Here is a 16874-nt window from a genome sequence, read left to right as displayed (position 1 = left end):
GTAAAGACTGGAGGAGGTCACTGCTACTTCAGATGTGAAGACAGCAACACAAGACTCTGGGGAACATGAAAAAGTAGTGAAACATGACACCACCAAAGGACCACGGTAATCTTCCAGTAACTGATTCCAAAGGCGTGGAGAGCTGTGTTTTACCAAAGGATTCAAAATAGATGTTTTAAGGAAGTCACTGAGCTACAGGAAAACACAGAAAGACGATTCAGGAAGTCAATAAAATGAGACATGAACAAAATGGGAATTTTAACAAAGAGAAATTAAAAAAATAAACAAACTCTGGAGCTGAAGAAGACAATGAGTGAAAAATACAGTAAAGACCGTCAACAGCAAAATAGATTGAGCAGAAAAAAGAATCTGTGTGTTGGAAGACTGGAACTTTGAAATTATCCAGTCAGAGAACAAAGAGAAAAAAATGAAAAAAAGTGAAGAAAGTCTACGTGATCCATGGGATACCAGCAAAAACAAACAAAAACAAACACAAACAAAAACAAAAAAACAGTTTGTGAATTATTGGAGTCCCAGAAGAAGAGAAGGAGAAGGAGACAGAAAGATTACTGAAAGGAACAGTGGCCAAGAATTTTCCAAATCTGGAGAGAGATTGGGATATCCAAGTTTATGAAGCTCATAGGTCATACGACAAACTCAAATTAAAGAGATCTTCTTTGAGACACATCCCAATAAAACTGTGAAAAAGAAAAAATAAAGAGAATCTCAAAAACAACAAGAAAAAAGAAGCTGGTACCTTATAAAGGAACCCTTATAAGTTCATTAGCAGAGAACTTACAGGCAGGGAGAGAGTAGGACGATATATTCAAAGTGCTGAAAGAAAAAACTGCCAACCGACAATACTCTACCCAACAAAGTTAACTTTCAGAAATGAAGGAGAAATAAAGATTTCCCCAGACAAACAAAAGCCGAGGGAGTTCACCACCAGGAGACCTGCCTCAGGAGAGATGCTAAAAGGGGTCCTTCAAGCTGAAATTAGTAAGGTGAAACATATAAAAACGTACAACACACTAGTTAAGGTAAGTGTTTATAGTCGAATTCAGAATACCCTCATACTGTATTATGGTGCTGTGTTAACCATTTCATTCTAGTATAAAGGTTAAAGGTCAGGAGTATTAAAAATAACTATAGCTATAATAATTTTAATAAATACACATTTAATAAATAAAAATGGGTGAATTGTGACATCAAACACATAAAAGAAGGAGAGCCTGAGTGGCTCAGTCAGTTAAGCGTCTGACTCTTGATTTCAGCTCAGGTCACGATCTCATGGTTTGTGGGACCAAGCCCTGTGTCAGGCTCTGCACTGAGAGCGCAGAGCCTGCTTGGGATTCTCTCTCCTTCTGTCTCTGCTCCCTCCCCCGCTCCTGCGTGTGCTCTCCCTCACTCTCTCTCAAAATAAAATAATAATAAAAAAAAAACATAAAAGGGGAGAGCAAAAGGGTAGAGTTTTTGTATGTGATTGAAGTTAAGTTGTTACTAGTGTAAATTAGACTGTTATATCTAAAAGATGTTTTAAGTAAGTGTCATCGTAAATACAAAGCAAAAATCTATAGTAGATTCACGAAAGATAAAGAGAAGGGAGTCAAAGCTTACCACTACAGAAAAGCATCAGTTCACAAAGGAAGGAAGCAAGAGAGGGAGGAAGAATCAAGGGAACTACAAACCAGCCAGAAAACAAGTAATAAGATGACGTTAGTATCAATAATTAACTCTACTAAATGTAAATGAATTAAATTCTTCAATTAGAAAACAGAGAATGACTGGATGAATTAAAAAAAAAAAAAAAAAAAAAAGGCAAGACTCAACTATATGCTGCCTGTAAGAGACTCACTTCAGTTTTAAGGGCTTAAAGTGAAGGGACAGAAAAAGATGTTCCTAACAGGCAAGTCAAAACCTAAAGAGAGCAGGGGTAGTTACACTTATATCTGACAAAATAGACTTTAATCCAAAAAAAATGTAACAAAGATAAAGAAGATCATTACCTAATAATAAAGAGGTCATTTCTTCAAGAGGATATAACAGTCATAAATGTATACACATCCAATGTCAGAGCACCTAAATGTAATTAAGTAGATACTAACGGATCTAATGGGAGAATTAGGCAACAATAATAATAGAGTTCAATACCCTGCTTTCAACAACAGACAGATCATCCAGACAGAAAATCAATAAGGAAACGTTGGACTGGAGCCACACTTTAGACCAAATAAACTTATCACACATATGCAGAACATTCCATCCAGCAGCAGAGAACACATTCTTCTCAAGTGCACATGGAACCTTCTCCATGATAGATCATATGATAGATCACAAAACAAATCTTAGCAAACCTAAGAAGGTCAAAATCATACCAAGTGTCTTTTCTGACCACAAGGGTATAAAACCAGAAATCAATTAGAAGAAGAAAACTGGAAAATTCACAAATATGTGGAAACTTAACCACATAATCCTGCACTACTAATGGGTCAGTAATCAAAAATTTCTCAGGATGCCTGGGTGGCTCAGTTGGTTAAGCATCTGCCTTCAGCTCAGGTTATGAACTTGAGGTTCACGAGTTTGAACCTGGCATTGGGCTCTGGGCTGACAGCTCAGAGCCTGGAGCCTGCTTCAGATTCTGGGTCTCCCTCTCTCTCTGACCCTCCCCTACTCGCACTCTCTCTCTTCTCTCTCAAAAATAAATAAACATAAAAAAATTAAAAAAAATTTTCTCAACAAAGGAAAGCCCAGGATCAGATGTTCTCCATGGGGAATTCTACCAAACATTTCAAGAATGGTCACCAATCCTCAAACTCTTCCAAAAAGTGGGAGAGGAGGGAATTCTCCCAAACTCACTTTACAAGGTTAACATTACCAAAGGCAAGTAAAGATATTATAAGAAGACTTTAGATCAATATCCTTGATAAACACAGACACAACAATTCTTCCTTTTTTTATGAAGTTTTTGTTTTAATTTCAGTATACTTGACATACAGTGTTATATTAGTTTCAGGTGTCACAAAAATTTTCAATAAAAATATTAACAGACCGAATTCAATAGCACATTAAAAGAATTGTACACTGGGACACCCGGGTGGCTCAGTTGGTTGAGCGTCCAACTTCGGCTCAGGTCACGATCTCGCGGTCCGTGAGTTCGAGCCCCGCGTCGGGCTCTGTGCTGACAGCTCAGAGCCTGGAGCCTGTTTCGGATTCTGTGTCTCCCTCTCTCTCTGCCCCTTCCCCGCTCATGCTCTCTGTCTCTCAAAAATGAATAAACGTTAAAAAAAAAAAAAAAAAAAGAATTGTACACCCTAATCACGTGGACTTAGCCTGGGGACTCCAGGATAGTTTCACACATGCAAATCCATAAACATGATACACCACATGAATAGAATGAAGGATGAAGGTCATAGGATTGTCCTGATAGGTGCAGAAAAAGCGTTTGACAAAATACAACCTCTTGTCATGCTAAAAGCTCCCAACAAATTGGGTATAGAACATAAGCACAAACCATAAGAGAAAAAAATTGATAAATTGGGTATTATCAGAATTAAAACATTTCCATCAAAAAATACCATTAAGAAAATGAAAAAGCAAACCATAGACCATGAGAAATTACTTGCAAGCACAGAATTAATATTGCTTGTTTTAACTTTTTTTTTTTTTTGCGTTGAGATATAATTCACGTAACATCGCACTTACCATTTTAAAATGTAATCTGAATGACTTTTACTATGTTCACTGTGTTGTACACTATCCCACCATCTAATTCTAGAAGTTTCTGCCACCCCAAAAAGAGACCTCTTACCTCTTCATCCCTTTTTATGCCTGAATCACATTCCATTTGGGGGATATACCACATTTGTTTACCATTCCCTAGTTGGCTTGTTTCCAATTTGGGCCTATTATGATAATACTGTGTGGACATGTGTTTTCAATTCTCTTGGGTCTATGCCTAGAGGCATAATTTTTGTGTCCTATGACAACTCTGTTTGACTTTTTTGGGGAACTGCCAAATTGGTTTCTACAAAGGCTATATCATTTTACATTTTCACTAGCAATGTATGCGATCCCAATTTCTTTGTTTTTTTTAAGTTTTTTTCTAATATTCATTTATTTTTGAGAGAGAGAGAGAGAGACTGAGCATGAGCTGGGGAGGGGCAGAGAGAGGGAGACACAGAATCCGAAGCAGGCTTCAGGCTCTGAGCTGTCAGCACGGAGCCCGACGCGGGGCTCGAACTCACAAGCTGAGAGATCATGACCTGAGCCGAAGTCTGTTGCTTAACTGAGCCACCCAGGTGTCCCTGAGGGTCCCAATTTCTGTATACCCTCCCCAACACTAATTGTCTTTTTTATTTTAGCCACCCTAGGGGGTGTGAAGTAGGATCTCACTATGGGTTCTTCTTCTTCTTCTTCTTCTTCTTCTTCTTCTTCTTCTTCTTCTTCTTCTTCTCCTTCTCCTTCTCCTTCTCCTTCTTCTTCTTCTTCTTCCTCTTCGTCTTCCTCTTCTTCTTTTCTTTTACCCAGCCCCCAATTCCCCTTCCCTCTGGCAACCGCCAGTTTGTTCTCTGTATCAAAGAGTCTGGTTTTTTTTTTTTTTTTTTTTTTTGGTCTCTTTTTCTCTTTGTTCATTTGTTTTGTTTCTTAAATTCCCACATACGAGTGAAATCATATGGTATTTGTCTTTCTCTGGTTGACTTCTTTCACTTAGCGTTATACCCTCTACATCCACCCATGTTGTTGCAAATGGCAAGATGTCACTCTTTTCTGTGGCTGAGTAATATTCCGTAGTATATGTATACCATATCTTCTTTATCCGTTCACTTGTGGATGAATACTTGGGTTGCTTCTGTATCCTGGCTATTTTAAATATAATGCTGCAATAAACATAGGGATGCATATATCTTTTTTAATTAGTGTTTCCCTTTCCTTTGGGTAAATACCCAGTAATGTAATTACTGAATCATATGGTAATCCAATTTTGAATTTTTTGAGGAACATCCATGTTTTCCACAGTGGCCTCATCAATTCACATTCCCACCAATGGTGCACAAGGGTTACTTTTTCTTCCCATTCTTGTCAACACTTGTTTTAATTTTAGCCATTCTGGCAGATGTGAGGTGATATTTCGTTGTCTTTTTTTTAATTTAGTTATTTAATTTTATTTTAGAGAAGAGAGAGAGCAGGGGAGAAGGGCAGAGGGGGAGAGAGAGAATCTTGAGCGTGGAGCCTGACACAGGACTCGATCCCATGACCCTGGAACCATGACCTGAGTTGAAATCAAGAGTCGGATGCTCAACTGACTGAGCCACCCAGGCGCCCCTCATTGTGGTTTTAATTTGCAATCTCCTGATGATGAGTGATGTTGAGCATCTTTTCATGTCTCTTGGTCATCTGGATGTCTTCTTTGGAAAAATGTCTATTCAGGTCTTTTGCCCATTTTTAATCAGTTTTGGGTGTTGAGTTGTTTAAGTTCTTCATGTATTTTAGATATTAACCCCTTATTGCATATGTCATTTGCAAATATCTTCTCCCATTCAATAGGTTGGTTGCCCTGTCGTTTTGTTGATAATTTCCTTCACTATGCAAAAAATTTTCATTTTGGTGTATTCCCAATAGTTTTTAAAAATAGTCCCAATTTTGTTCCTGTTTCCCTTGCCTGAGGAGACATCTCGAGAACAATGTTTCCATGGCCAATGTCACTGCAGTTTTGCTTTGCATTTATCTAATAACTAACGATGTTGAGATCCTTCTTGTGTGCTTATCTTCTTTGGAGAAATATCTATTTTGATCTTTGGCCAATTTTTTTAAATGTTTATTTATTTTTTAGACAGAGAGAGACAGAGCTTGAGCGGGGTAGGGACAGAGAGAGAGAGGGAGACCCAGAATCTGAAGCAGGCTCCAGGCTCTGAGCTGTCAGCACAGAGCCCAACGCAGGGCTTGAATTCGTGAACCGCGAGATCATGACCTGAGCTGAAGTCGGCCGCTTAACTGACTGAGCCACCCAGGCGCCCCATCTTTGGCCAATTTTTAATTGGGTTATGTTTTCTTATTGTTGAATTGTAGGAGTTTTATTTGTGTGTTGATACTTTTAGTGGAATGGATTGATTCGTTTACAAAGAATTGTAGTCTTCTTAAGATTATCAAAGACCATAGACTTTTCCATATACCCAGGTCCCTTCTGCATCCTTCAGTAATGTTAAAAAAAATTTTTTTTTAACGTTTTATTTATTTTTGAGACAGGGAGAGACAGAGCATGAACAGGGGAGGGTCAGAGAGAGGGAGACACAGAATCGGAAACAGGCTCCAGGCTCCGAGCTGTCAGCACAGAGCCCGACGCGGGGCTCAAACTCACGGACCGTGAGATCATGACCTGAGCCGAAGTCGGCCGCTTAACCGACTGAGCCACCCAGGCGCCCCTAAAATTTATTTCATATAGATCTAACTAACACTTTTTATTACATTTGTTTGTAGGTATTTATCTTTTTATTATTGTAAATTATGCCAGTGTTTCAATGTTGACGAACAGCAAAAGCATTTGAAATACTACGTGGTTCCAACTCAGGCCAAGTTTGGATCTGTAACCTCAGATCTACTCCAGCCATTTGCTTTACAGGTAAGGATGCTGATGTCTAGAGACGCTGAGTGAGTTACGGAAGACCACACAGCACCTGGGTGGCAGAGATAGGCACCAAAGCCCAGGTATTCTGTCTCTGCATTTCTCCTGGATCCAGAGCTCTGCCGTCTCACCAACATCTATAAAATATGTAAGCCCAGGGGTGCCTGGGTGGCTCAGTCGGTTAAGCGGCCGACTTCGGCTCAGGTCATGATCTCGCAGTTCGAGCCCCGCGTCGGGCTCTGTGCTGACACCTCAGAGCCTGGAGTCTGTTTCAGATTCTGTGTCTCCCTCTCTCTCTGACCCTCCCCCGTTCATGCTCTGTCTCTCTCTGTCTCAAAAATAAATAAACGTTAAAAAAAAAATAAAAAAAAATATGTAAGTCCAGGAAAATGTCCTTACACGCATTGGGAACTCCTGTTCGCCTAGGGACTGGCTTCACCCATCAAGATAGGAGTTAGATAAAAATTAAACAAAAATTAGGAGAAAAGGAGAGTAAAACAATGGTTAAATGAGAGAAAAAGCAAGATGTAGACACACACACACACACACACACACACACACACACACACACACACCTCAAACCCTCAAACCTCCAGAGCTTCCTGCCTATGAACCGAAAGGGGGAGTGCGTTTCTTGGCCTTGCTGGCAGGTGTCTGCCTTCTCAAAGGCCCCACAGTCCTCTACTTCCTGAGGAGGCAGCAGCACAAAGCAGAGACACCGTCTCTCTTCTGGGTCCCAGCCATGGCTGCCACAGCCTCGGCCTCCTGGTGCCACCCTGGGGGAAAGGACAAGGTGATGTGGAAGGTGCTTGTCATCATGGCCCTGCTGCAGACACAGCTCCCAGGAACAGGTAAGGCCGGACAGATGGATGGCAAGGAACTTCCAGAAACTCTTCTTGCGTGTGTGTGTGGGGGGGGGGGTACGTAGCGGAGGGGTAACGAGGAGCTGGCGTCTCTTTCGAAGCTGAGCAGGTTGGATCTGCTCCCTTACAGCCGAGCTGGGCATCGGCTCAGACCCAGCTGCTTCAACGCACACCTGCCCCCAATACAGGTGTTTCTAGTGCTAACAGAAGAGAGGACAGTCCATGGAGGGGAAAGGACAGGGAGGAAGGGGGCAGAGGAGCGACTGAGGCAGGCCCAGTGCGGAGAAAAAGAGAGGGAGTATTTAACAGACGCTGGATGGGATGAGAACACGTCAGCCAGGCCACTTTTCGTACTGCGACGCTCGTCTCGTCTCTGCGTCTTCTCCTCGTACCCCCTGGCTGGCTCCGTCACTTGGCCTCTTTCCTTTGTCCTTTGCCAACAAAAAACACTTCTCTCGGTCAGACGGGGTCACGGCTGTGAGTCCGGCTGACTTGAAGCACCTGGACGGGGCAGGGACTGAGCAGCGATGTCCACGAAGGACGGAAGGGGCCTTCCTCGGGGCCCGTGTCTACACTCAGCTCTGTCATGGGTGTCCCTGCCCCCCCACGGCCAGGGGCTGCCCTGGGACACACCCATCGTGGCTCAGTGACTCACCCACCACCCTCACTGCAAGCAGCCCTCTATCTGAGGCCAAAAAGCTAGAGACGCTGACAGAACGTAGGGACGGATGAGAGGATGTGACCTGTTAAGTCGCCGTCGTGCATAACAACCGACCAGTGAGAGAACTTACTCCTCACCTCATTTTCGCTCGCGGGAGCTGGGCTTTTCTAGACTCCTTTCACTCCCACCGTGTTGTCTAGGCCAAATTATGAGGACCACATGTGAAAAGAAAGACAAAATAGACTGTCTCAGGAGATTGGTATCATGGCATTTTTACCAGAAACAGGAGCAGCTGTATTTGAACCTAAAGAAACAGGAAGACAGGTCACAAACACATGTCCCTTCTCCACGTCACGGGTCACCTCAGTGCGGGAGAGCGTTTGGCGACAGTGCTGAGAGGGCAGGGGAGGCCCCTGGTGCTTCTGTTCCTGACAGGGAACATGGCACAGCCCCAGCCTGACGCCTCAGGGGTTCTGAAAACTCTGTAAGGTCACAGCGTTCTTCTCGGAAGAGCCTTGTTCGGTGTGAGTCACACGGCCCTGTGAGGTGAGGGCCCCAGAGCAAGTCCCGGGCCCGTCCTGCGTGCGGGGGACAAGAGGGTCCCTGATGCCACAGTAGCCAGTGGATTCAGTGATTTCAGGGGAACAGCTGATGGCAATGGCTTCAGACCCTGGGCTTCAGGCCACGAGGTACTTCTACGCGGTTTCCTCACCGGTCTGTTTGTGTTGGCCTCGGGGCCAAGGTAGCAGCAAACTAGAGTTAGATGAGGGGAAAAAAAAAAAAAGCTGCTTGGGTGACGGTGGCTGCCACGAGTGACAAACAAGACCCCACCCAGCAGACGAGATGCGGGCCTTGCCCAGTTCCACACACAGCGCCCAGGAGGAAGAAACAGGATGGACAGGATTTTCGATCCTGCGAGGCCCCTTGCTGTGCTGGTGTGGGGACGGCCCTTTCAGCTACTCCCCCGAGAGGGTTCTTCCAAGCGTTCAGCCCAGTTGAGGTGAGGTGAGGAGAGACTTGGGCCTGTAACCCCCAGGGCTGCGAATGGCATCGTGTTGCCTTTACAACTTTGCTCCGCGGAAAGGCCGCTGACAGAATTTGAGCTGAGGTCTCTCTTTTCTTGCTCAGTGAAGTCACCTATCTCCGAACTCTTTAAAAAAAAATTTTTTTTTAATGTTTATTTATTTTTGACAGAGAGACCGAGCATGAGCGGGGGAGGGGGAGAGAGAGGGGGAGACACAGAATCCGAAGCAGGCTCCAGGCTCTGAGCACAGAGCCCGACGCGGGGCTCGAACTCACCAACTGCGAGGTCACGACCTGAGCCGAGGTTGGACGCTCCACCGGCTGAGCCACCCAGGCGCCCCTCCAAACTTTTTAAAAGTCTGCCTTTTAGAGATCTTTCCATTTGCCTTTTATGGAAATGCCCAGATCGTGAGGATCAAAGCAAATAATGACCGAGCGTCTCTACGGGAGGAGGTCTCCCTGGGTGACAGTCTGCCAAGCCGGTCGCCGGGGTCTGAGGCTAGTCGCGACAAAGGTGGTGTGCCTAGCAGCAGGGGCACGCTTTTGCCTGCAGGGCCCTCAGCTACTCAGTACCCCTACCTCCCTACCCCACTGTGGCCAAGAATGCTTCCAGCTGGTCAGTGTGGCCACTGTCCTTTCTCCAGCCGGGAGATGCAGCGCGGCCCCAAACCCTCAGGAAAAGCAGGCCCCCCAGGCTGGTTTGCAGCTCTACTTTCAAGGAGATGGCTGGATGTGGTGGCAAAAGTCAGGCCAATCATAGATGGAGTCCCGGTGTTGCCACTTTCCTAGCTGTGCAACGGTAGGCAGGTTACTTAACCTCTCTGGGCCTTAGTTTTCTCCCCTCTAAAGTAAGGATAACTTTCCTTGCAGAACTGTAAAGATGAGAAATGAATGTAATATGCTCGACACAGAGCAGACAGCCAATACATGGAAGCTGTATTAATTATTACTATTATTACATCACGGTCTGTTTTCTTGTTCTCAACATCTAGCAACAGGAAATGGAAACCCATGGTTAGAATTCTTAATTTGCTCTCAGCTGGGTTGTAAACAGCACTGGACATTTTCTCCATCTGTCGAAGTCCCACTCATCCTCCTTTTGATTTCTGAGCCTACAGCACAGGCACATGTGAGCGGTGGGGGGGGCCAACTGTGAACAAGGATCAAAGCTTGGGCAGGTCACCGGATGAGCGTTCGAACCGCCATTTTTCTTTTTTAAGACACTTATTCTGTAGGGGATACTCCCCCAAAGTGAAAACATGCTCCCAAGTGTATAATCTAAATAGTTAGGGGGAGGAAATTAGAGGGCAAAGTCCACCAGCTCGTCACTGGTCGGGATGGCCACACGGATCTCGAAGCTGAATGCTTGGCATGGGTGTCCAGTGACTGGGTATTTAAATGCAAACGTCTCGAACGCCAGATCTCTGCTTAAGCTGCTCAGGGCTGGACATGAGGGGAACTCCTAAGCGGTGCCAGGACAATGGCATTTTCACCAATATTTCGACGTCCTGTCACTGGCACTGCTCATCCAGATGAGCTGCTTAAGTTCTCTCCTTTGGCATTTCTCCCACTTGCTGGCTTAGAGACCCCACTGCTATGAAATGTCCCCCAGAAACAGTTCTGGGAAGCTGTCGCTTAGGTAACTGACCACTGCTGTATGTTTTGAAAAATGTTTTTTTTTATTTTTGCCTTTGTCTTTAAAAAATAAGATTTAACTTTTACTGGATGTGCAGTCTTACTTTCGAGAGTCCCCCAGGCATCGTGTCTTGTGTTTTATTTAGAACAGTTAAGGCACTTCTTCGGGAACTGTTTTGCATTAGAGCTGTCCAAAGACACCCTTCGGGAGTCTTTTTCTCCTGAGCCATATGTACCTGTGGTCAGCTAATGGATTAAATAAACAGCGGGGACAGCTCAATATAGACTTCTTCTCTGCTCGGGCCCGGGCGAGTTCTTATTAACACTGACCTGATGGTAGATTAAATCAATTTGAGCAAACATTCAATCTGCTTAATAAAGAATCCAAACCAGCCACTTGGCACGTTAGTTGAAACAAACTGATCTGGTGAGTCACCACCTTTCTTAGCCATCCCTCCCAGCCTGCAGAAAGGAGTCTATGTTCCCCAAGGGAAAAGACACCTCAGTCTTGTTTAGAGAGGTGCCTAGCGCTTAGCGCACTGCCATGAGTTGAGTCCACACGCAATAAATACGTGTCAAATGCATTAAAGTGGGTGAACGAAAGAATTCTAGATGTTTCCACGTAATTATGTTAACTTTAATGGTTTACGAGGAATATATTGGAATGGTGTTATTTGGACTTCCCTTCTAGAGAATTTAGCATTTATTTTTTTATTTTTTTATTTTTTTTGAGAATTTAGCATTTAAATCTAAACCCACCTACCAACCAACCAAACAAAATTTGGCTGGTGGAGGGGACAGGACAGTTTGAGGAAACAGAGTGACTCAAAATGAGTTGCTGGGATGGTTTAAGATACAATCTGCTGTTATTAAAATTTTTGATATAAAATTTCCGCTATTTGTTTTTGGACCTACAAACAAGATAATTTCATATGATTCAAATAATATTATATCTCAAACATAAATGAATGAAGGAAGACATTCGTTTTTCTGACTTGGCTTAAACCCTAAGGAAAAAGCAGAAAATAAACAAGGCTATCCACTGTGGGAGAATGTTAAGTAATAAACTTAAAAAGGAAAAAAAAACTCATTAATGAGAGGCACCAGGAGAAAAATAAGAGTTTGTGGATGATGGCAAAAATCACAGTATACAATTGCCTCAAAATATGGAAAGAAAAAAGCAGTTTAGCCGGTGTAGTCTGATTTGGTCTGAGTTACCAACTAAACGTTCCAAGTAACCATCGCTTCTCTTAATTTGAGGTATTTTCACAAAAATATCACAAACTCACTGGAGGAAGTTACGCATTTTTTAAATCCAAAATCTTACAAGCTGGCCCAATAACTTCAATTTTCCTTCTTTATGTTCCATTCCAATATTTTAAAAAGAGTGTACACGAATCTTTTTATGGTTGCCATCATAAAAGCATTTCCGTGTGCTTATTTTTCTTAATAATCTATCGTGAGCATTTTTTTTTTTATGCCTAGCCTTCACGATGGTTTTTAATTGCTATGTAAACTTCCAGAGTTTATGTAACATAGTTTCCTACTTCTTTATTGTTGGACATTGGGCTGTTTCTAATTTTTGTTATTATAGCTAAGCCTGCAAGAAAATCTTTACATACGTAGCTTTAAAATTGTCTTTTGAATTATGTCCTTGGGCTAATTTCTCCCGGGGTTGACAGTTAAAAGAGTAAGTTAAAGAATATTTCACAAGATACTTTAGGCTTCTGTTGAAAACGATCCAGTGGAGGAAAGAGAGTTGTTTCCTAACTCTGACCGTCTGCAAGTGTCCTGTCTTCTCTGGGGCAGCTACACAGTGGAGGGAGAGAGCGGGCCGTGGAGCTAGAAAGATCTGGATTCTGAGCTGCCGCCCTCAGAGCCTGTCCTTCCTCTATAAGATGGCGGCAGTCATGTCTGCCTCCCGCAGGGTACTGGGGAGCAGAGACGCCACTCAGAAGTGCCGCTCACAAAAGGTTCCCCGAAAAGTCGTAGCCAGTCAGCATGTGGGCCCCAGTCTCGCAACCTGCAAAAGACAACAAGCGTCATTTTTCCCAGGGCGACAGCTGGATAACATCTTTCTTCTTCTCTGTCGCTAAATCGCGGGGTGAACTTGGGCAGACAGCTCTCTCCGGGCTTTGGTTTCTCATCTGCGAGATGAGAAAAGGAGAGAGTCGAACGTGCCTTGCACCTAGCAAAGGAATTGCATGTGGTCTTGAAATTGCACTTTTTGAGAACATTTCCTTATCGGCCCCCACCGCGCTGGCATTGGCTCCCAGGATTCGGAAACTAAACTTCGACTCCGTGCGGCTCCAAATACTTTTTAGGTCTGGACTTCCACCTTTATCACAATATCTCTAACTCTCTCGCGGGAGCCTCTGGCGTGAAAAATCCAAGGACGAGGCCCAGCATTTTCTGGCTTATTAAAACCCTTATGCTCGTGCCCTGACTGCAGATGTATCAGGGGCGGGGGGGGGGGGGGGGGGGGGGCACCCAAGGACTTGGTTGGTAAGAAGTGACTTGAAGAGAGAGCAGATTGCTGTCTGAAGCAGCGGGACTGCAGTGGGGGAGGTGTCAGGAGTTTCCACCAACCACTTTGCTTGCCTGCTATGATTTGTGCTACTCAGCAACTGATTTTCAGCTCAAGGGGGGGAAAAAAATAAATAAATAGAAAGCATTAGAAAACAAGGACAGGCAGGATCCCTGCCCCGTCCAGACCGCCGCTCTCTGAACGCAGTCATCCCTTTATAGTTACGAAGTGACTTCCTACACCCTTACTTACTGGGTCCTCGTTGTCATCCTATGCGGGCAGCAGATGAAGCGGTAGGATTCTCTCTTTGTGAACACAGACAATGAGGCTCCGAGCTTTGATGACCTGGCCTAAGAGTAGAGGGAGGCCCCAAAGCCGGTTTCTCTGACAACCTTGTCCCGTGTATACATTCTCGAGTGTTCTCTGCAGCCTCTTTCCCGGGTGCTCGCTCGTCATTTGACAATGTCATACCCCTGGTGACTGAACTCTGAGGCCGACCTGTGAAGGCGTTCCTTTTAATAAGCATCCTTTACTGTTTTCCTCTCAATTTTGGAAGAAATAATAATTTTGATGCTGTATGTCCTCGTGTAATAGGCTTTTTTTTTTTCTGCCGAGTGTACGAAATATTCGGTAGTTGATACGGAATTATGTTTCTCTCTGGCACGTTACTACAATTCTGAGCTCGGGTTTCCCACAGATTTGGTAAAATCCTTCTTCTCTGTTTCACTGTTAAGAAATAGAGCTGTTTGGGAGCTTGTCTTGGGAGGGATGGCCCTCAGTTTGCAACCGACACAGGTCTGTGTGTTCGCCTTCTGCAGCCCCGCCACCCTACGTGTATGTGAAAACCAAACGTGTAAAGCTAAATGAGGTTAAATCGTATTTGAGAGGTTTAGATTCTAAGTAATAGCCTGTAATTGATCTGTTGGATAAAAACGTGTCTTCATACAGTGTGTAAGGTTTTATGTGTGAGATTTTAAAGAACAGTACAGTGTTACACACAGACTGAGTGGAGATTGGTTTTTTGGCTTGTTTGTTTTTGTGAAAATCCTCAAGGAGTGGGGGAATTGCCTTTGAATGACAAACGTCTGTGAGCAGTCTTCAATGATTTATGCCCTGAGTCCCCTTGCATTTGCTTGAGCTGAGCTCAGGGAGGGCAAACCCTTTTGCTGGTGACTGGAGCAAAACAAATCAAGTTAAGAAATCCGCTGCAGAGAAAAGTACGTGAAGCATTGAAGAACCACGTATGTGAATTTCTGGTACCTTCCCAAAGCTGGCCGGCAGGACGGCTGGGACAGGAGTGTTCAAGAGCTTCCACAGGACATTTGCAGGGCGCTGGGCTAAGAGTGCATTGCCTTTGCAAGCCTTGGGGTTTGGGGAAGACAGCCCAGAATGTAAGCCGACGCCACCATTTAGGATATAACAAATGCCTACTTCTCTCTGTCGCTGTAGATACTAGAAACTCAGCGCTGCGTTTCTGTGTTTCGCCAGGTCCCCTCCATGCGATACCCCCGCCTGGGTCTAAGACATAATGTGACGGCCCCTGAGTTAGAACTGCCCTTTCATCATGCGGGCTGAGGGTGGTGATGGAGAATTGGAGAGAAGAGGTGTTAGGGAGGAAAGAATAGAAAAAGAGAACCTGGGGTGCCTGGGTGGCTCAGTCGGTTGAGCCTCCGACTTCGGCTCAGGTCACGATCTCGCGGTCCGTGAGTTCGAGCCCCGCATCGGGCTCTGTGCTGACCGCTCAGAGCCTGGAGCCTGCTTCGGATTCTGTGTCTCCCTCTCTCTCTCTGCCCCTCCCCCGTTCATGCTCTGTCTCAAAAATAAATAAACATTAAAAAAAAATTTAAAAGAAAAGACAGGGCCCAGAATGGCCAGAGCGACCTGCTCCGGGGAGAAGGCAGCTGTTACCAGGTGACTCCACCATGGGAGTAGCCTGTGCCCAAGCCCGGTCCTAGCAAACGTGTGTGCCAGTGCGTGCTGACCCAAGTGCTCTGGTGGGGGTGCAGGCGCCCGTGCCCTACTGTGCATGTGCTGGTGTGGGATGCCATGTGCGAGTGTGTGTGTGTGTGTGTGTGTGTGTGTGTTCTGGTGTGTTCCAGTGTGTGCGTGCATGCACTGGTGTCCAGCGTTCACGCACTGCTGTGCCTGGTGTGCGTATGTGCCCGTCTGTGCACTGACGGACACGTCCCGGGCACGTCCTATGTGTTTCCGTGTGCACCAGGGACTGGTTTGGTGTGCCTGGCACGTTGGTCGGACTCACAGTTGGCAATCTAGGGAGGTGCACACTAGAGCTGAGACGTCTCTGTGCACCTTCCAGAGATTCTGTGCCGGAGGGGGGCGAGAAGTCCAGACTAGAATCGCTAGGATCCTGGAGAGGAGGGGTGGCCTCTTTATAGATGCAGAGTCTCCAGGTCCCCCAACTCCCCTCAGAACGTCCCCACCTCCCGACGTGAGCCTGCTGTCTTTCCTTCACGCCGTCCTGTCCTTCTTCCTCCCAGCTCCCTCCACTAAGACGCTGACTGCCTCCTGTGGAAACCCGTAGGCCCCCTTCCAATCAAGCCCAGATATGCGTGACTCTCCTGGGCCCGCTCTTACCCGTTTGTTACCAGCAGTCAGGTGACAAAAGAAGGTGGAAAATGTACTGTTCTCAGAACTCAGAATTAAAAACCCAACCCAGAGAGTTCCCGATGGTGAGTGTTTCGCACAGTGGAAGCCCAGTACGAAAACAGTTGCAGGAACTTCCCCGTCAGCAGAAAGCGTCGCGAGCTCCCCCAGTTCTCACCAGTTCTTTCCACGGTGGCCATCTTCTGTGTTTTGACTAAAGTTGTCCAAATGCGTGTGGTGCTTTTCTTTGTTTATTTCTGCCCTCGGAATAGAATGGCAAGCAATCCAACCAGGTGGGTTTGGCCTACTTTGGCCATCGAGAGTTGGTGGCGCCAGACCGGCAATTATTTTTAATATCTGATTGTTCAAACAGATACTTGAACAATCTGATGGTTCAAACTTTTGATTGTTCAAAAGGCCAGGTCAGCTACTGGACTTAGCAATGAGTAAATAGTAACCAAGCACATCTCCTGCACCCAAAGTCAAACAACCAGTCCTACAGATGGTTGGCCAAGCAGCCCAGTGACCAGGCCAGTGTCTTAGAGATGCCCACTGAGTCACTGAGAGCCCGTAAGTAAAAGAAAAGCTTCCCTGGCCCAGTGGGTCACGTTCTCTCAAAGTCTTAATTTACCCACAGGCCTGCTTCTGTACGGTCTGGCCTAATTGTCGTCATTTTGTGAGCCTGTGCTAATTTCCACGCTGAGTTTAGTAGCAAAGGAGGGGTATATCGGGAGATACCACCCAGGGCCGTTTTGAGTTAGGCCAGAGCGCTTCAGAAATTCCCCCTTTGATGTCCTCAGATTAGAGAGAAATCTTTGTCTTTTCTCCCACTTAACTATCAATGCTTCAAAGCTCAGACCTATATAAAATACACACATGCTTTCTGGACAAAATGAATCTTGTCCGTTTTCTTTGGATTTTAGTGGGAACAATAAAGATTGA

The 16874-nt window shown here is 45.1% G+C and overlaps 1 protein-coding gene across 2 annotated transcripts in view; it reads left to right on the top strand.

The window, feature by feature from the left end:
- The first annotated feature begins 7225 nt into the window (after nucleotides 1-7225).
- Nucleotides 7226-16874, top strand: part of CD247 (CD247 molecule) — a 74082-nt gene continuing 64433 nt past the window's right edge. Inside the window, exon 1 of one of the 2 annotated variants that reach the window (XM_042924509.1) lies at nucleotides 7226-7470. In XM_042924509.1, coding sequence (XP_042780443.1) covers nucleotides 7362-7470 — 109 coding nt within the window. In that variant the 5' untranslated portion in view covers nucleotides 7226-7361. The remainder of the gene's footprint in view (nucleotides 7471-16874) is intronic. The other variant, XM_042924510.1, reaches the window with a different exon arrangement.

This window comes from Panthera leo, chromosome F3 (assembly GCF_018350215.1).
Source record: "Panthera leo isolate Ple1 chromosome F3, P.leo_Ple1_pat1.1, whole genome shotgun sequence".
Taxonomy (NCBI): Eukaryota; Metazoa; Chordata; class Mammalia; order Carnivora; family Felidae; genus Panthera; species Panthera leo.
Note: the sequence above shows the minus strand (reverse complement) of the source record. Positions and strands in the feature narration are given on the sequence as shown.